The sequence below is a fragment of the Papio anubis genome, chromosome 19 (genome assembly GCF_008728515.1).
Source record: "Papio anubis isolate 15944 chromosome 19, Panubis1.0, whole genome shotgun sequence".
NCBI classification, from domain to species: Eukaryota; Metazoa; Chordata; class Mammalia; order Primates; family Cercopithecidae; genus Papio; species Papio anubis.
In genome coordinates, this window is record NC_044994.1 from 4,138,975 (window position 1) to 4,160,462 (window position 21,488).

Here is a 21,488-nt window from a genome sequence, read left to right on the forward strand (position 1 = left end):
TGTCCTGTGAATTAAATAATACAGCACTAACTATAGAACTAGTTGTTACTTCTGTTTGAAACACTGAGCACAGTTTAGATGTTTTGATTCTAAGGCCACAACAAATTTCAAACAGCAAATCAGAAGGACTACCAGACACATTTTAGATCATCAGTAAGTGTCAGCTCACAGACAAGGAGGGAAGGAGGGAGGAGTCGCAAAACCAGAAAAGCTGGTATAAACATGGAGGAAACACTCCTAAAGATTAAAGCAGTTCAACTGTATCTATATAGTGAGGTCTGTCTGCAGACATAATACAATATCAAACACTAAAGTCCTGAGTGTTACACTTAATTCTTTTATAAAAGTAGATGAAATGGTCTTAACGAATTTTTTTCAAACTTTATCCCACATGACTTTATCTATTCATACTCCAAAAAGCTTTTGGTTAATCTCCAATTTGATATTGTAGTGAACTGTGTTTTCTGGTAGATGCTGGAGATTAAGGAAGCTGATTCAATCTATGCATGTAACTCCACTCTTAAAGTAAGATACACTGGCCAGGCACGGTGGTTCACACCTGTAATCCCAGCACTTTGGGAGGCTGAGGTGGGTGGATCATGAGGTTAGGAGTTCGAGACCAGCCTGATTAAATGGTGAAGTCCTGTCTCTACTAAAAATACAAAAATTAGGCAGGTGTGGTGGTGCATGCCTGTAATCCCAGCTTCTCAGGAGGCTGAGGCAGGAGAATAGCTTGAACTCAGAAGGCGGACGTTGCAGTGAGTTGAGATCATGCCACTGCATTCGCATTCTAGCCTGGGTGACAGAGCAAGACTCTGTCTCAAAAAAAAACAAACAAAAAAAGGGACATCTTGGCTGGGCATGGTGGTTCTCACCTGTAATCCCATCACTTTGGGAGGCTGAAGTAGGACTGCTTGAGACCAGTAGTTTGACACCAGCCTGGGCAACATATTGAGACCCCATCAAAAAAAAAAAAAAAAAAAAAAAGTTAGCTGGGTGTGGTGGCGTCCGCCTGTAGCCTCAGCAACTCAGGAAGCTGAGATGGGAGGATAGCTTGAGTCCAGGAGTTTGAGGCTGCAGAAAACTATGATCGTACCACTGCACTCCAGCTTGGGCAACACAGCGAAGCCCTGTCTCGTAAGTTAAAAACAAAACAAAAGATATCCAAGAGATGGCAAAAACCATCTGTGATTCCTAAATACTCTTTTTCTACCCCTTGGAGAATTTGTATTTTCCCCCTCTTATTCTTGCTTACAATTCCTGCTAGCACATTAGTGCAAAGGAAGGTATCTCAGTATGTTTTGGCAAGTTATAACACTTCTGGTTTAACAGTCAATTCTATATGAAAGTGGGACAACCAGGTATTTTCCACTTCTTGATGTAGTGCCACAGGAATCATAATACAACACCATGTATGAAAAGCTCGACAAAAATCACACCTGGCTCTACAGACTCTATAATCAGCAGAGACTGAAGATATGTTAAATACAACCACGAAGACTCAATCAGTTGAATCACAATGTGGAAAATTCTACAGGACAAATAACTTACTAGAACCGATCATTTCTCAGGCCTCTAATAGAAGTAATCCATTTGTTGGATTTCTGCATCCTGTGAACTGCTTTAAATTTAGCATGAGTTATAGGTAGTTTGGTGCTGTTTTAGTTCTAGAAAACCACATAGGCCTCTAGTTATTTCAAGGAATGTAGAGGACGGATTATCTACTGTCTGATACTGAGGTGCCAGAGAAAGCTTCCTAAAAAGGGTAAATGCCTGACCTGCATCTTATAGGAAGTGCCGGAGTTAAAGAGTTAGTGAAATGAGTCATGTGGGAAGAAAGGAAAAAGAAGGAGAGAGGTAATTCCCAGAAGACAGGATGTCATGCAAAAACAAACAGAATGGTATCTGCAGACAACTCCAGGTTGGTGCAAAAGTAACTGGGTTTTGCCATTACTCTCATCATCCTCATTTCACACCATTTTGTCCAACTTGATCTTCTAAGAACTTAAGATCGCAGAAGAGATCAGCAGGGGCAAAGTAATGCAGGCTGCAGTCTATGCTGTAAATGTGCTTTTCTTAAAGTATGTTCCACAGAAGATTGGGCCCACAATTTCTCTTACAATTCTTTACAATCTTACAATTCTGTAAAGATCCACAAAAATGCTTCCAAGAACAAGTTTGGAAAACACGGTATAAACGTACTCACTTAGAAAACTCCCAATACATCAAAGTTTCTGGTAAGTTCTGCAGTGAACCTATTTTTAGATTAATAGTGCTTCCCAAACTTACTTGACCATGAAAGCCTCCCCCATTTGCACAGGAGGTTTTCAAATAACATACTGTGGAAGAGGTATTATGTAGAACATGTTAGAGTTAAGTAATAGAGAACCATGAAAGGTCTGACAGCTTGCTGCTGTGTGTGAACAGACACTATGGGGACAACATTGTAGGCAAGGAATTGAGGAAGCAGATTACTATTGTGTTGGTATGAGATGGAGGAGGGAGTTAAGGAAATGGGTTGGTTCAAAAAATATTGGTGACTGGCCCAATAAACATAAACAAGAGGGAATACCTCAGAAGGACTTGAGGCTTAGTGTGAGAACTGGAGGGTGGTAAGAGAGGCCACAGGAGGGAACAGGAGAGGAGAAAGAAAAGCAGGTTATTGGGTAAGTTCAGCTCAGTGCTGACTTACTGAGTTTCTGAAGCTTATGGACATTCAGGTGGAGCTATGCAGTTACAAAAAAGAAGTCAAGGAGAGAGATCTGGGCAGGATATTTAAATGTAGGAATCATTAACATAGATCACATATAGCAGAAAGGGAAAATCAACAAAGAGATACGGAGGTTTTCTGAGGAAGCTTTCCCTCTGCTGTTTTCCTCCTCTATCTTTTAAGTAAATCATGCTTGGAGATTTTGTCTTTCAATATCCAGGTCCCAGGAGTCTTGACAATACTCCCTTGACAGCTTCTCATGGATTCACTTTCCTTTTATCATCCACTCTTGGAACCCCTTCAAGATTTCTGTAGTGTGTAATCAGTGGTCACAGCAGAGACTAGATTGTAACAAGTCTCGTCTTCCTCCCTGTTCATTTGATTTTGGGGATTTGACCTGCAGTTTTACTCCCCTTGATTTCTTCTGGAAAAATGGCAGCATTTTGGTTAAATTATGATTAAAGTACTGGAAGGATAAACAAACTGACTCTGGGTATGTTTTACCATATTTGTTTCATTTTTCATTTTTAGTTTTGTAGACATCTTGTTGGTCTTGAACTCCTGGCCTCAAGTGGTCTTTCCACCTTGGCCTCCTAACGTATTGGGATTACAGTTATTGTCATCAGGCCTGGCCTCCACTTTACAATTACTAATGGGTTCTATAATTGGAGTACATAAATGTGAGGAAAGATTACTTTCATAAAATGGCAATTAGTTGGCTGGGAGGAAACAAATGGATAAAGTCATATTGGAAAGTAAAAAAAAGAATGTAGTGCCCACAAGATTTTTGTTATTCTGGTCTTTATTGTTTTTCAAACTAAATTTTAAGTAAACGAGTTTCAGTCCAGTAAACTCAAACACACAGCATTTTATGTACAAGTCTGGAGTTCATATATTAGCTTGAATAAATACGACCCCTACAGGGATTTGCAGCTGTATAAAACAATGGTAACGACCTTAAATCTATATAGTGTTTTAAAGTTTTAATGGGCTTTGGCATATACTATTTCAACCTGTTTTGAAGTAGGGTAGACATTTATTCTTGTTTTACACATGTGAAAACTAAGGATCAGAGATGGGAAATGAATTATTTAAGATCACACAGTGGGTCTGTAGCAAAATCCAGACTGCAGTAATATATGCGAATTGGAAATCTACAGTGCTTTCTAATATATTGTGCTGTGTTTTGCTACTTTAGTAATTCTCATTAAAAAACGAAAATTTAAAAAACCTTCCCGCTACATCTAGGAATATTTCTCACCTCTGCTTACAGTCCCTTTTAGAACAGTATTCGATACAGCTAAACTTCTAATATAACTAGACATATCCCAAGAATTGTTTCAAGGAAGTCAAACTTGAATTACATCACCTTTGCAAGAGTAAGAAAAGGTGACAGTACGAATATAACAAACACATTTAGGTGTTTACAATACATATGCAGATTCTATACAGTCTGTGTATTAAATCCCTGGATAAATTTATACAATAAATGTATACATACATAAAGTCAACAGACTGATTTAAGGCAGAACCTAATATGGTTCATCTGAAATGATTTTTACTGAAATTGTACAAAGTTCTAATTTAAATTTGTTTTTTATAGTTGTACCTATATTTCAAGGCTATGTCACTACATATTATTTCGGCTAAAATTTCTTACTCTTTAAGAGAAAATAAAGTTGCGGAATGAAAGAAGAACGTTACTAGCTTTATATTTCTTGACTCATTAACAGACAGCTTTGCTGAAAGAATCTACCTACTAGAAAACTTCAAATTACCTATGTGGCTAGCGTTATACTTCTATTGGGCAGTGTTACAGGTGTACAGGAAGGGATGATGTTACTTACTGTGGGGATACAAATCTTGCTTAAGGGGTTTCCATCCAGGAGATATGATCCGTTAAATGTTACATATTCGTCATAATACTGAGGTGCTTGAGGAATCACACTACACAATAATTTGCGTTTTTCTTCTATTTTTTTCCTTATGTGCAAGTACTCAAAATATGGATTTGCTCTCTCTGAACTGTATGGCTGAATCTCATCTAGTTTCAGAGAATCTACAATGGCTGCCAGAGATTGCTGAGTTTTCTCTTTTGCTTGTAGTAAAGAGGGACTCACTTGCACAGGCTGAGGTACACGTGACACTTTCCTTTTCCGTGGATGGTGAATTTGTGGATCGTCATCTTCAGTTAATCTTATTCTTCCTCTAGGAGATGAGGATTCACTGTCTTTTTCTGATAATAGTGTACAGCTAGCAAGAATCTGTTTGCTTTGATTTGCCATTGTATTTGCTTTGTTTCTAGTCATTCTTTGAGGAATTTGGTTTTCAGTTTTATCATCTTCGGCATTTTCTTCTAATTCTACTTTAACTAACTGACCATATTTATGCATTTCTGGTTGAGCTGACTGTTGTGAATGGTTTTCCAGACTTGATAAAATGCTTTGTTGAGATTCTTCATCTTCTATGGAAAGCAAACACTTTTCACTTTCAGGACAATGTTTTGGATCTTGTTCATTTAGGTTTCCTTTTGGCATCCCTGTGTTCATTTCACATAAATCAGAATCACACCTATTCAAATGAGTTAAAACCAAACTCTCCAGTTTATTTTCTTTTTCATGTGAAATGACCTGAATATCAGTTGTGCTATTCTCAACTTCATGGCCACTGGAAGACTTATAAGTTAGTTTGCTAAACGCATAATGTGTATTTAGCTGGGTAGAGGCATCATTTCCATTAAAGTCCTTTTCTGATGGTAACACAGGTAAAGTATAAGCCTTCTCAAAGTTTGGTGATGCTTCTTGAATAGTGCTGTCAGAGTACACTGGGACGAAGGCATCTGTTTTTTGAACATCTCCTAGGACAAAAGTATTTTCTGTATCTTTTGTAGATTCATTATCAGTATCTAAAACAGAACTACTAATCTGAACTGCATTTTTTTGCTGTAAAATACCTGGCTCTTGATTGGCAACATATGACAAAGACATATGTTTAGAAATCGATTCAGCATCTGAAAGTGATTGGCTGGGGAAAGAGCAAGGCTGCTGTGAAGGCATAAATGATGCTGGATCCTGAGCGCAAGAGTTTCCTGGCAATTCAGTCTGGGGCAGGGATAAAAAATCAGCATTTTCTTTCAATATTTTATTTTCAGAATTACAAAAACTCTGAAGAGAGGATTCTTGATCGGGTATGTTAGAATTTGGGCAGATAAAGTCTCTAGTGCTTAATGTCTCTAGTCTATCAACAGGCATCTCCCAGGACTTATTCTGGATCACACCAACCTGACTAGATGGCTCTAAATGCACTGGACTGTCCATTACAGTGCCCACTGGGGCAGTATTTTTGATGACATTTCTATCAGCTGAAACATATTTGCTGTTTGAAGCTCCAGTTGGAGAAATTGCAAAACCGGAATGTATGTTAGACACATTTGAAAGGTCTCTTTCAGGCACATTTGAGAATACCTCAGGTTTGGGAGAAGGACTAGTATCTCTTGGCACAGTTAATAAGCTACCTTGATTGCTCTCTTCTGATATTGTCTGGAATTGTTTTGTATGTTCACAAATGACAGAAGGCATGCTACATCTTCGAACTTCTACAGTAGGTCTCCCCTCGCTTATAATTAGTTTAACATCTTCTACAGAAGATGACCTAAGATGGGATGTTGAAAGTCTGTTTGCATACGGTGGTTTAATCCGCTCTGGCAAGTCAGCCAGGCTGTCCAATTCCCTTTCATGCAGGGCAGGAGATTTGGCAATTGACAAAAAAGGTGACTGGGAAAAGGACATCTGGGATTCTGAACTCTCTAACATAAAGTCAGAGTCATACTCAACTGGAGGCCTTGGGGTTGTCACTGTAGTATGGCAGGAATCTTCTGAACTAGCAACAGAAATCAAGGATACAGATCTGGAGCTGAGACCCGGCTTTTCATTTTCTGATCTAGGAGACCTGTTTAAGCTATTATCTGAAACAAAAAATGACTTCCCTAAAGTCATTACATTTTTGGTGTCAACAGATTGTGATCTGTTACTCACAGCATCTTTAGGTTGTTTCTCCTTGGTATATGCATCAGTCAATTCTGAACTCTTTGACCTAGTAAGTTCTTTATTTTTGGATTCAGTTGGTGTATGCTTTGTTTTTTCTTTATCTTTTATTTTAAGTTCTAAACAGTTACGGTTTCTCAACCGTTCCTTTTCTTTTTGTTTAATTTTTTCCTTATGTTTTTTGTGCCACTGCTCTATTTCTAGGTCTTTAAGGCTTAGCATCCGTTCAAAACTTGTCTGCATTAAATCATCATTCACTAACCTCTTTTCTTTAGGCCGGGTATCTTTTGACGCTGGTGATGACTTAGGTTTAGGCTTATCTGCTTCAGATTTTAGTTTGAGTAAGCTATTTAGTTGAATTTTATCTTTATGTTTGTCTCGTTCTTTATATCTATCTATATCTTTCTTATCTTTTTCTTTTCCATCTGGAGTTTTCAAAGGTTCATCTTTTGTTTTTTCTTTAAGGGATAAGGGTTTTTCATGTTGTGCTTTATTACCGTCTACTATACTTGATTTTTTTTCTTCCTGTATGTGTTTGGAGTTAGTTATATTTATACTTTCTTTATCTCTAGATTTTTCCTTTTTATCTAGCTCCCTGTCTTTTTCTTTGTTTTTGCCTTTTTCTGATTTAGTATACTCACTATTATCTGATTGTTTATTTTTTTTCTCCATCAAGTGCTTTTCTTTGCTTTCTGTTAGATGCCTCTCTTTTTCAGGCTTTTCTTTGTCATGTTTCCTATCCATCTTTTCTCTACTTTTCTCTCTGTCATCAGTTTTTTTAATAGCAGCAGTATTTTTGCTCTTCTCACTTTCTTTATGGCATTTTTCTGTGTGATGTGAATATAGCTTGTCCTTTTCTTTTATTTTATCTACACATTCACTAAGATCTAATTTGTCTTTTTCTGACTTATGCTCATGTTTTATCTTCTTTTCTTTTTCAAAGTTTTTTCTTTCCATCTTCTCAATGTCCTTTTCTTTAGTTTGAGATCGCTTCTCAGGTTTTTCTTTACTTTCCTTTATATGCTTTTCTTGTTTTTCAATGTCTATTTCCCTTTCCACTAAATGAAGCCCCATGGATTCCTCAATGGCACTCATACCCAAAGTAAATTCTGAGTCTTTATCTGTGGGTATGTTTTCTCTCTCTTCTTTTAGATCTTTTATTTTTTCTTCCCTAAAAGATTTCTCGCTTTCCTTTTTAATCTTGTCTCGTTCCTCTTTAAAGTTCCTCTCTTTTGAGACATGCTTTTCCTTGGTTGATTTATCTTCTTTGATGTTTTTTTCCAATTTTGATTTTTTTTCTAATGTTAAGGATTCATGTTCCATATTTAAAAAGAGATCTTCAGTTTCATCACTTTTAAAAAAATTCTCTTTCCAAAATTCTCTATCAAATTCCACACTCCTCTGCAGTTCTTTGGCACTATCCTTATTTTTGTATTTTTCCTTTTCACCTTCGATTTCTTTTTTATGCTTTTCTTTTTCCCTCTCTTTATGCTTCAATTTATGTTTTTTTAATGTTTTACCTTCTTTATCCATTTTTTTCAGTGTGCAATCTGAATTTTCAAATGTTGGACTATGATCTTCATCCTTTATTTTGGCATTTGATTTTTCACCAAATTCTAAGTGGAAATCTTTCTGATGTTTGCTTTTTTCTTTATGCTTACAGGATTTTACACTTGAACTTTCTGGCAAGAATTCAGATTCTGTATTATCATACCGAACAAGATCAGGTTGTAATGACATTTCGGAACTTCCTGGTGATAAACATGTTTTAGTATGTTCTTGTTTTAGTGGTGTTGACTGTTTTTCACTTAATCCACAAGAATGTTTGGGAGATTTACCAGTCGAAATATGAAATAAATGTAATGAAGTATCATCTTTTGGGCTAAAAGATTTCCTAAAGTTCCCCTCCTCTCTGGTCTTTTCTGAACAATCTAGTCCAGTATTTACTGTCAAGTTTGTTATTCTTGTATTTTCTTTTCCTTCCTTTTCTTGCTTTAGCTCTTGGTTCTCTTTATTTTTATTCTGATTTTTCAATTTTCTTTTAACTTTGCCTTTCTGTTTGTGTTCACCTGAAACTACATATTCCTTTTTGGTCTGTATATCAGAATTTGATGTTTCAGGGATGACAGAACATGAAGTAGAAATCTTTTTATTCTGAAGAGCTTCTTCATCAGAACTTTCAGTACTTGAATATAAGACCCTAGATGACTTTTGTTTTTTACTTTTAAATGATTTAGGATAGAAAGCTTTCTCCTGTTTTGCAAATAAATGAGTTTTTTCTGCTTCAGGTTCATTTTCTTTTCGTTGTTCTTTCCTAAGAATATGCCTATCATCAATCATCTTATTAATTTCTTCATCATCATCATCTTTGAACTCATACTCATCAAGGGCAGATGGAAGAGGTGCTTTACTGGGAAGTATTTGTTTACTTTCACAGATGAGAGAGTCTTTCTCTGTTTCAGAGTCAATATTTTCATCAACACTAGAAGGATTTACAGATTGAGCCTCTTCGGAATCTAGAATAAAAAAAGAAAATGTGGTGTTGGTCAACACACAACTGTCAGAAAAAAAATTTTCTTTTTTCTGAGAAAAACATATAGCTTATACAATAAACACTTCAAATTCATAATCACTTCAGATTTATATGGAAATAATGTAATAGCAATATGTAAGAACTCTGATAGCGTTGTAGAACAGCTTTTCTAGAGAATATGCTTTATGGTGAGGCTCCTTTTGACACTTCTAAAAGCACAGTGTATGTTAAAATCACAATATATAGTATAAAAATATAGTCCTGCAGTCAACATAGAAGTGCATATCTCTTGTATATACTGATTTCCTTTCTTTTGGGTGTATACTCAGCAGTGGGATTGCTGAATCATATGGTAGCTCTATTTGTAGCTTTTTGAGGAACTTCCAAACTGTTCTCCAAAGCGGCTGCTTCCCACCAACAGTGTACAAGGGTTCCCCTTTTTCCACATTTATGCCAGCATTCATTACTGACTACCTTTTGGATAAAAGCCATTTCAAATGGGGTGAGAGGAAATTAGTATATGGAAGAGATAACTGCACTCCCATGTTTACTGCAACACTATTCACAATAGCCAAGATATGGAATCAATCTAAGTGTCCATCAACAGATGAATGGATAAGGAAAATGTGGTTCATATACACAGTAGAATATTACTCAGCCATAGAAAAGAATGAAATTCTATCATTTGCCACAACATGGATGGAACTGGAGGACAGTACTTTAAGTGAAATAAGTCATGCACACTAAGACAAATATAGCATGTTCTCACTCGTATGTGGGAGTGAAAAATTAAACTCATAGAAATAGAATGACAGCTGTCAAAGACTGGGAAGGGTTGTGGAAAGGGGGAGATGAGAGAGAGTTAATGGGTACAAAAATATAGTTAGATAGAATAAATTAGATCTAGTGTTCAGTAGCACAATAGGGCAACTATAGTTAATTATTTATTCCCTATTTCACCATAACTAAGAGAGGAATTAGAATGCCCCATCACAAATAAATGATAAATGCTTGAGGTAAACCAATTACCTTGGTTTGATTTTTGCACATTGTATACTTGTAGCAAAGTATCACATGTACCCCACAAATTACATACAACTATTATGTATTCATAATTAAAAATTAAAAAAATAACCAAAAACATACATATTTATATATACATTTATATACATATGCATTTATATATATAACCCAGGGGTCTTGATTAGGGGGAAACATTAGCTAGTAAAATGTGTAAATTCTGCACATATGCACTTTTTTAGGAGAGAGAATATTTAACTCGAATAAGATCCTTTAATCCAAAACTGACTAAAAAACACTAACTTAAAGGGTTTAATTATTTATTATAAACATCACAAATTGTTTTATGTGTTTCAGAATATTTTTTGTATTTTTGGTAGAAATGGAGTTTCACAAATTGCTCAGGCTGGTCTTGAACTCCTGAGCTCAAGTGATGCACTCGCCTTGGCCTCCTAAAGTGCTGAGAATACAGGCATGAGCCATTGCACCCATCACCCAGCCCTGTAAATTCTCTTAAGGGAGTTAAACATAAACTAAGAGATCCATGGTTTGTCATTTGTGTTCCTGATTGATCAACTTGAAGCAATGCATTTCAATTCAGATATCTTTTTCTAAAGGTTTTTTTAAAAGATGCCTACTTTTTTTTAAAACGAAAGAACGTAAAATCTAACATACATAAGTTATCCTGACACTAATGTCCATGATGAAAGCCGAGACATTTCTACAGCTGAATGACCCTCACATGGCTCTGGATCCTGGGACACACATGCCCATCAGACTCATCCCTCTGAACACTGGTTTCTCAGTGCCATCTGCAATGACCCTGTGTTGCTCAACCAGAGGCTGGCCAGCCTGTGGGCCTCAGCAAAGACCACTACACCTCCATGATGCCATTTCACTTGCAGACCACTTCCCTTTCTTTGCCTGAGCAGTCCCCAATTTTTAAATTTACTCTAATCACTCAAGAACATAGCTCAACCTGGTCCTGGACTCTAGTGGGGCAGTAACTCTTCAAAAAAAAGTTTGTTCTGCCTTTCTTAGTAGATGACTGCTATGGTGAGAAACTCACCTAAAATCTCCAAATCCTCAAGTTCCCTTAAGTAAAAAATGGCTATGTTTATCATTACACTAGTTATTTTCCATTTTTCCAATTTTTAAAGTCTCTGCTATCTATAAATTTAAACCTGTATTTAATAAAACATTTTATACAATTATTTTTAACAAAACGCTCTTTAAAAATTTTTAATGTTCATCATCTCAATTTATTCTCAACAATTTTATTTGGTAAACTAGGAAAGAAAGTGAGAAATAGGTTAAGCAACTGTTAAAACATTTTATTAAAATTTTTATTAAGACATTTTTCGTTTTTCTTTTGAGATGGAGTCTCACTCAGCCGCCCAGGTGGAGTGCAGTGGCACGATCCTGGCTCACTGCAACCTCTGCCTCCTGGGTTCAAGCAATTTTCCTGTTTCAGCCTCCTGAGTAGCTGGGATTACAGGCACCTGACACCACGTCTGGCTAATTTTTGTATTTTCAGTAGAGACAAGGTTTCACCATGTCGGTAAGACTGGTCTCAAACTCCTGATCTCAGGTGATCCACCCGCCTTGGCCTCCCAAAGTGCTGGAATTACAGGAGTGAGCCACTGTGCCCAGTCAGCATTTTTCTTCTCCGTGAAAAAAAATTAAGTTCTTATTATTTAAATCCATTTAAATACATTCAAAAGTTCTTGTACATCTCAAGGCAGCTTCAGATATTTGCAACTAAAAGTGTAACATTTAAAGAATGGTGAAAATGTTATTTGAATTCTCTATTATCCTTAGGCTTAACTGTTCTCCTGAACCATCAATTTCCATCTTTTCTTGTATGGTATGCAAATGGAACTGCAACCAAACGAAGCAGATGTGGCTGATGTGGGGAGATAATAATATATAGTGTAAATCACTCCCTCAAAATCTCTCAAAAAAGTAATAGGCAGAGAGGTGTTGACACATGACATCTATTCTCATGTTGACATCTGACGAAGTAACTACATTTCACATGCCTAATAAGAAATGATTTAAAAACATTTGAATTGTACTAATTACATATTTTTAGAAAATATAATTATGACTGTCACATATATTTCAGGGGTAGGTGATAATGATACAAAACTAAATATACCATAACTAAAACAACAACAACAAACAAACAAAAAAACTTATAGTCATAAGTTCCAGTCTTTACTTCCAATCTTTCCTCTGATATTCAACCTGGATATTCCTGGACTCCTTACAACTACCTCAAAAACAAGACTGAAAACATTCAACTCATTACTTTTCCTTCCACAACTGCTTTCTCTTACTGCTTAAAGTCAGTATTCCTCACCTCCGTGGCACACCAACCAATCCGGCTATTCAAATTTAAAAATTTCAGTCATTTCAAACTCTCTCAATTCCTCAATTTCCAAATTCAACTGCTCAGAGTTTTCATTTCTGGACTCTCTTGTTTTTTTGAGAGACAGGGTCTTGTTCTATTGCCCAGGCTGGAATGCAGTGGTACAATCATAGCTCACTGCAGCCTCCTACCTGGGCTCAAATGATCTTCCTGCCTCAGCCTCCTCAGTAGCTAGAACTATGGGTGTGCGCCACCACACCCGACTAGCTTCTTTTTTGTGTGGAGATGGGGACTCACTATGTTGTCCAGGGTGGTCTTGAATTCCTGGCCTCAAGCAATCCTCTCACCTTAGCCTCCCAAAGTGCTGGGATTACAGGTATGAGCTACTGTGCCCAGCCTGGACTCTCTCTTAAATCCATTTTCTCTCTATTCCCACTACTATTATCTCAGCTCAGGGTTTCATCATTCCTTGGCTAGATCAGTAATCACCTTAAACAACAATGTGACCAACACTATCATCTCTCTTCTCACCTGAGGGCTCCCCACTGTAGGATAACGTAAAAACTCTGACAAGGATAAAGAACTCTCAAAATCTGGACCACCATCTCCACTATTACCACCATTTTCTTTTAAGGCTAGTCAAGTGAAGTAGTGGGAGTGGAGCAGCAACAAAGATATCTGTAACTAGTTGTAATCAATTAGCTGTAAATACCAGTGCACTCAGAATGGCCTCTACCACTATTTATTAAGCCCTATCATTAGCCGAGCAGATAATATACGGTCTTTACAACAGCTGTTATTATCCCCATTTAAGAGACGAACCGAGCTACTAAGTAGTTTTTCCAAGGTCACCTACAAAGCGATGCAGCCCAGAGTATTTTTGTCTGATTTCACAATGTGTTATACCATGACTCTCCTCTTTCATTGCTTCTTGCTATACACATTAGCCATAATAGTGGAGTACACTTCCTCTTCCCCAAAATTCCATGCATATTTATGTGGGTTCTAATCAGTTTCTCTATTATTTTCCAACTTTTTTTTTTTTTTTTTTTTTTTGAGACGGAGTCTCACTCTGTCACCCATGCTGGAGTGCAGTGGCCGGATCTCAGCTCACTGCAAGCTCCACCTCCCGGGTTTACGCCATTCTCCTGCCTCAGCCTCCCGAGTAGCTGGGACTACAGGCGCCCGCCACCTCGCCCGGCTAAGTTTTCGTATTTTTTAGTAGAGACGGGGTTTCACCGTGTCAGCCAGGATGGTCTCGATCTCCTGACCTCGTGATCCGCCCGTCTCGGCCTCCCAAAGTGCTGGGATTACAGGCTTGAGCCACCGCGCCCGGCCTATTTTCCAACTTTTTAGGAGATATTTCAGATTAATGGGTCAGGGAGAGGAGCAGTTCAGGAATTTATACCTATGTTAGTCCAAGTACAATGGTGTTTACAACTAATTGATCACAACCAGTTACAGATTTATTCTTTTTCTACTCCCACTGCTTCATCTGACTAGCCTTTTAAAAAAACGTATAGATAGGAAGGGATTAGGGTAGTAATCTGTTGAGGGAAGGAAGATGGGAAGTAGACTTGTCTTCAGAGTGTATTTGCATTGGAATTTACTTAGATTATGTTTATTTGAAGTGGTTTGGAAGGAGGTAAAGTTAACCTTCCAATCACTCCTTGGGAACATCACTGGTTTAGAATCATTTCAAAGGTATGCATTTCTACCACAATATCCCCAAAGCATTCTATGTATTCTAGATGAGTAAGTGCTCAAACACACACATTATTTAGCTTTCTGTAAACTTATCAAAGCATCACTTTATTAAGAGCACCATTTATAGCACCCAGGGAATGAAACTTTCATATGTCATATATGTTCAGTGAAGGATGAGAGGGGTGAGAGTGTGGTTACTGAGGGAAAAAAGGCCAATTTATGGAATTTGGAAGTCTTCTGTAGAGAAGGTAACATCATCGTGGTGGCTGTAAATTTCTCCTTTTGTTTTCCACATTATTCAAAAGTTACTTCCAATATAAGCCTGTGATCTATACAGAGAGACTTTCGTAATGTCTAGCACATAGTAGGTGCTTAATGTTAAATGTCCAATGAGTTTTAGAACTGTATTAAGACATCAAGAAATTAAGTGGGGGTGCTTATGGTGGGATAAGAGAGAAGTGCAGAAAGAGATACAAGCATCAAATACAAATTTATTCACCATATAATTTTGTGTAGTATCCAGGTGGCAACTACTGTCTGGATAATTCACTGCTGATGTTTCCTCTAAACTCAGCAATTTGAAGAGGTGCCAAATGTTTCATCCATATGCCATGATTTCCCGTACTGCCATGTGGAGCACAGACATGCTATTTGATTTGCTTCCCATGCCATCCATAGCTATCATATAGTATGCGCTTTCACACATGCACTGACTTGCCTGTCTTCCTACTTTTCTCAGTTGTTGAACATTTTTGCCAAACAAAATTTCTTATTTTATACAATGGAGCCACGTTTATATAGTGGTGTTTGTATAATTACTTGTATATGTACTTTATGAATATAAAAAAACTGCAGACACAGTAACACAATTAAGATAAAGGAGGAAATGATTAGGTAAAATGAATCTTTAGCCTCCTTCAGAAGCTCACTGGAAGACTGTTCAATTGTGAAGCAAAGGAAAATTAAAGAATGTATATGAAATACTTATTTCACTTAGAGAGACTGAGATACAGAGAGTCATTAAGTCTGTCAACATTTTGAGAAACAGCAATGAAAAATAAGGTTTTAAAATTATGGGCAAGTCATTATGTAAATGATTTTAATAATTGTACAGCAAGTCTATGTCAATACTGAGTGCCAGAAATATTTCAAAAGAAGTCCGATGTTCATTTCAGTCTTGACAAAAATTAAGAAAATCGATCAGAACCATTAAAATTACGATCTCATGTTAAACCCCTGCAAAATCCCCACATGCAAGTTGTTCTTCCCAACGTTGAAATCACTACAGGTTAACTGTAAAAACTTGAAATAAGATAATAAAACACTTGAATAAATGTGCTTTAAAGGAAACTATGGGTTGGGCGCGGTGGCTCATGCCTGTAATCCCAGCACTTTGGGAGGTTGACATGGGCAGATCACTCGAGGTCAGAAGTTCGAGACCAGGCTGGCCAATATGGTGAAACGCTCTCTCTGCTAAAAATACAAAAATTAGGTGGGCGAGGTGGTGGGCGCCTGTAATCCCTGCTACTTGGGTGGCTAAGGCAGGAGAATCACTTGAATCCGGGAGGTGGAGGTTGTACCATTGCACTCCAGCCTGGGCAACAAGAGTGAAACTCCATCTCAAGAAAAACAAAAACAAAAACAACGATGGAGATGCAATACTCAAAATCCTGACTCTGGGAAAACTTATCAGGGAGATTTATCACATTATTTCAACAGAAAATTGCAAGAACATAAGAAAAAAAGGAGGGGGAGTATCTATAGATTAAGAGATACTCAGATATATCAACCAATTGCAATATACGAACTTCACTATTATTTCAAAAAAGCTTTTAAAAACACATGTTTTTATGAGGCAATTAGAACAGTAACTGGATATTTTAAGATAAAAATTAATTAGCCTAGATATAATATTGTAGTACACTTAATCACAATAACAAGCAGCCCTATAATTTTAAAAAAAATTTTTTTTAGATAGGGTCTCTGTCCATTGCCCAGGCTGCAGTGCAGTGGCACAATCACAGCTCACTGTAACCTTGAGCTCCTGGGCTCATGCGATCCTCCTGCCTCAGCCTCTCAAGTAGCTAGGAGTACAGGTACACATCACCACACCAAGGCCATTTTTTTTTTTTTTGGTAGAGACGGGGTTGGCTGTTGCCCAGGTTAGTCTCGAACTTGTGGCCCCAAGCGATCCTCCTGCCTCTGCCTACTAAAGTGTTGGGATTACAAGCATGAGCCCAAGGATTTTAAATTAGTTAATAGTAGGTTCTATGGCAAAACAAACAAACAAAATCATTAATTTATTTCATTTTCAGCATCCTTTTTGCCCAACAGAAGGTGTAACAGTCAAACATAATGAAGAAATTGTCTTGGCACACTTCAAAATAGGTGCAATTAAATCAAATAAATGTACACAAAATTCATATTCCAGTTACATGCTAACAGCAGGATCATCTGACTCTGAACTTCCTATACTCAGTAACAATCAGCCTGGTGTAATGCAAAGTCACATTGGTTCTGGCATTAGCCCTAGGTTCGAATCTTTGTTCTTCCATGCAAAAGGTCAGTAATCTAGTATGAGGAATTAATACTCACAGGACTGTTGTAAGGATTAACTAATTTATGTAAAGTGCCTGACATACACCTGGCACATATACCATGCATGTGATAAGTAGTAACTCACTGCCTACAAAAAAGAGAAGAATGTATCATGTAAATTCAGAACTTTTAGGCCAGGCGCGGTGGCTCATGTGGTCAGGAGATTGAGACTCGAGACTATCCTGGCTAATACGGTGAAACCCCGTCTCTACTAAAAATACAAAAAAAATAGCCGGGCATGGTGGCTTGAACCTGTAGCCCCAGCTACTCGGGAGGCTGAGGCAGAAGGATGGTGTGAACTCAGGAGGCGGAGCTTGCAGTGAGCCGGGATCACGCCACTGCACTCTACCCTGGGTGACAGAGCGAGACTCCATCTCAAAAAAAAAAATTTTAAATAACGTACTTTTAACATCAAATACTACCAAATTCAATAAAGCACATATGTCAATGTTAAAAGGCCAAAGTCTAATCCCTTATTTGTTTAACACTGTACTATAAGATTGAAGACAGAAAGATTCAAGCTTGCTCTGGGCACTTACTTCACTTATTACAGGGCTACAATGGAAGTATGTGGTCCTTTAGAATAAGGGCAATGGAAACCATCAGTCTTTCAAATAAACAATGGAAATATGTAGATAGTAATTTTTCATGGGCAGGGAAGGAGAGGTACAGGGAGGCGTAAGGGGAAAGAAGAAGTAGAGTGAACCAAGAAACTTATTTTCTTATATCTAATATTTCATGTATTAGTGTTTGGTGGAATTTATACTATTATTATAAAAGTACTAGTCATAATTGACAGTTATTTGTGTAACATATTTTCCAGTACTCCTTAAAAGGGAAAGGAAATGGAGTGGAGACAGCAAACAGGGGAGGGACACAATAATATCAACTTTGTTGCATTTGCTAACTACAATTTAATGCCAGTATATAATGTTTAAAAGTTTCTACAGCTAAGCAGAGAACTTTTCACTGAAAATAGGCCTTAGTAAAAGGTTAAAATGAATACTGTATTTATGCAAATCTATAAATTGTCTCATTCATCTAAGTCTATCTTACATGTCTAGAATACCACTATGTAATGTTAATAATATATCTGTCATGACCATAAAGCTAGTAAGTGGCAGAGCTATGTCTTCAAATCCAAGTTTCTCTGACTCCAAAACTGGTACAACCATTGTGCTATGTTACCTCCTAATATAGGTAAGACAAAAACCAAATATAGGTAAGACAACTGTATAAACATCCAAAAAAATGATGCCATACTTTGTAACCTTTCCATAAGTATTTGAGTATTTTCTACTTCTATCTTGATGTCATGATTGAGTATACTGACAAAACAACCCTGCCACAAAAATCTAGGTTCTAGAACAAAGTATTATTTTAAAGGAGATTTACTATTATTGATTTACGTAAGAGTTCAATTTATGAGTTTTAAATTAGGAAAACAAAATGCTATGAAACATACTCACCTGAGATTAAAATTGAATTTCAAATATGAATTTTGTGTTTGTCTATTCTTTACCTGATTCTGAGATATTCACAACTCAGACATAAATATCTTGATTTACATATAAACTATTAATATAGTTTATAAAGAAAATAGTGATGCCTTGACCTTAAACAATTACAAACTAGTGATTATAAACTGGTCTTTTTATTTTTTTGAGACAGGGTCCAGCTCTGTTGCCCCAGCTGGAGCATGGTGGTGTGATCGCAGTGTCCACAGCTCACTGCAGCCTCAACCTCCTGGGCTCTCCCACCTCAGTTCCCTAAGTAGCTGGGACTACATGTGTGCCCCACCACACTCACCTAATTTTTTTCTTTCTTTTTTTTCTAGAAATGGGGTTTTGCCATGTTTCCCAGGCTGGTCTCGAACTCCTGGGCTCAAGTAATCTGCCTGCTTTGTCCTCCCAAAGTGCTGGGATCCAGGTGTGAGCCACCACATCCGGCCAGGTATTCTTTTAACAGTAGAATTACTACTAAGAAAAACTACCTTTACATTGGGAATGGTATTTGTTTATATGGCCTTTTTTATTCAGATGGGCTAAGCGCATAAAAAAGTCCTAAGGTATATTTTAGTGATTATTTTATTTTAAAATAACATTTATTGTGCTTCTGTTATAAAACTTCATGTCAGAAAGTCACAAAAACAGAGAGATGGGTAAAAGAAAAGAATAAACGCTACCTATAAAATAATCCCACCACCCAGGAGAAACATTTTTAAGCTTATTTTAAAGTATTACGCTTGATTTTATCTGAATTTAATTAACTTGGAAATAATAAAGAGAACTTTTAAACCTTAGGCTTGTCCTCTTGGCCCTTTTAAATTACCTGATCTACTACTGTCATTTCAGAAAGCATGCTTATACTCCATGAGAAGTCCAAAATCATGCTATTATTTTAGCCTGCGTCATACTTACTGAAATTTTTGTCACTTTTCTTGTTCATCAGCACAAAATGCCCTCATATCATCAACAGCATGACACAATGAACTCTCAGAATCAAAATCACACAATACAAGTACTAGGAACTACTCTTTTCTTGATAACATTCTTCACAAAGTTCTCTAAAATTTTGTTATAAAATACGTCAATTGCTTGTTGCTGTCATTCTGGAATTTTTTATCAAAATCTTGAGTTAGAGCTTGGCATGGTAGCACACATCTATAGTACTAGCTACTCAGGAGGCTTCAACAGGAGGATCTCTTAGAGCCCATCAGTTCAAGACCAGCCTGAGCAATACAGCAAGACTTCATCTCAAAAACAAACAAACAAACAACAAACGGAGTTAAGCCTCCATGTCGTTTAGTTTTATATTTTGTGTCACTAAAACGCAGTATTTTTGAATAATTTTCCAGAAAAGGAATAGAAAGTATATCCAAGGATGTTTTTAGCCTTTTTACCTGATTGATGGTTGGCTGATGACAGCATTCTAGGTTTAAAATAACTCCCTTTGATCTAAAAGGCTGTCTGTCTTCAGTTAAGAGATACTTTCATTCATTCATTTTTTGAGACGGAATTTCGCTCTTGTTGTCCAGGCTGGAGTGCAGTGGTGCGATCTCGCCTCACTGTAACCTCCACCTCCTGGGTTCAAATGATTCTCCTGCCTCAGCCTCCTGAGTAGCTGAGATTACATGAGCCTGGCTAATTTTTCTTTGTATTTTTTTTTTTTTTTTGAGACGGAGTCTGGCTCTGTTGCCCAGGCTGGAGTGCAGTGGCCAGATCTCAGCTCACTGCAAGCCCCGCCTCCCGAGTTCACGCCATTCTCCTGCCTCAGCCTCCCGAGTAGCTGGGACTACAGGCGCCCGCCACCTCGCCCGGCTAATTTTTTTTTTTGTATTTTAGTAGAGACGGGGTTTCACCGTGTTAGCCAGGATGGTCTCGATCTCCTGAACTCGTGATCCGCCCGTCTTGGCCTCCCAAAGTGCTGGGATTACAGGCTTGTATTTTTAGTAGAGACGGAAACCGGTTTCACCATGTTTGTCAGGCTGGTCTTGAACTCCTGATCTCAGGTGATCCACCCTCCTCAGCCTCCCCAAAGTGCTGGGATTATAGGCGTGAGCCACCGCACCTGGCTCAGGACACTTTCTTCAATTTAAAAAACTATCTTCTTTCTAATATTTGCATTTTGTAAGATAAATAATGTATGTTTTGTCCATTTTCTTAAAAAACCATTTTCCTCGTATTTCCAACATCTTTGTTTTCTACATGCTTCATATGTTATCAAATTAGATCTTCAGCAATGTCTAGTCTATTACTTAGTCCTCGATAGAATGTTTACTTTAGTACCCATGTATTATCTTGAATTCCAAGGACTTTCTTGGTCTCTGATTACCCTTTTTCACTGCAGCTTTTTGTTATGGTTGGTGGATCCACTGCCCTCTGTAACCTCCAAGGATACTAGCAACTTACCCTTCTGCTTCCTACATTATTTGTTTGAGGATCAACTGTTTTGTTTGTTCATGCTGTCCCTTCTTACCTGTAATCCACTTGATTTTCCTCAAATCTCTGGATTTCTTTTCATATTGATACAGGGAAAAATTCATTTTTCAGCGGTTTTGTGGAGAGTCTCCTCTGAGTGAGAGGCCTGTCAGTAGTGATCTCAGCTGAATCTGGTTCCCTGAACCAGCTGACTCTGAATTTCAGAGATTCTCTGGGGCATCACTGGGAGGAACATTTCACATCTGCAGCAGGACTCTGCCTCCTATTGAGTGGTTCCTTTGTTACACAAACAGCTCACTAACTAAAACTAATGTATTCAAGAATTATGTACATGTAACTGTTATTTATGTTGCCTAAACAAGTAACAGAAAAACGCACCTGCACTTTGGGAAACAAGTCTTTACAGCTTTCACATCCCCAAACTGATGGAGCCAGGTAGCTTCGAGACAGGAAAATCAAGTACGAGGTAATTTTACATAGTCTCTTCTAAATTTCCATTTCTAAATCTCAATTTTCTAAAGGAAAGGTTATGAATTTTAATTCTACTTTACAAAAGAAAAGT

General features: G+C 37.4%; 1 protein-coding gene across 15 annotated transcripts in view; it reads right to left on the reverse strand.

Moving 5' to 3' along the window:
* ANKRD12 (ankyrin repeat domain 12) overlaps positions 1-21,488 on the reverse strand; it is a 134,220-nt gene that overhangs the window by 13,000 nt on the left and 99,732 nt on the right. For all 15 annotated transcript variants that reach the window (XR_002518601.2, XR_002518602.2, XM_021929949.2 and 12 more), the window contains one exon: positions 4,558-9,269. Coding sequence is in view for 13 of the 15 variants with exons in the window: in XM_021929949.2 (XP_021785641.2) it covers positions 4,558-9,269 (4,712 nt within the window). In the remaining 2 variants the exon portion in view is untranslated. The remainder of the gene's footprint in view (positions 1-4,557; positions 9,270-21,488) is intronic.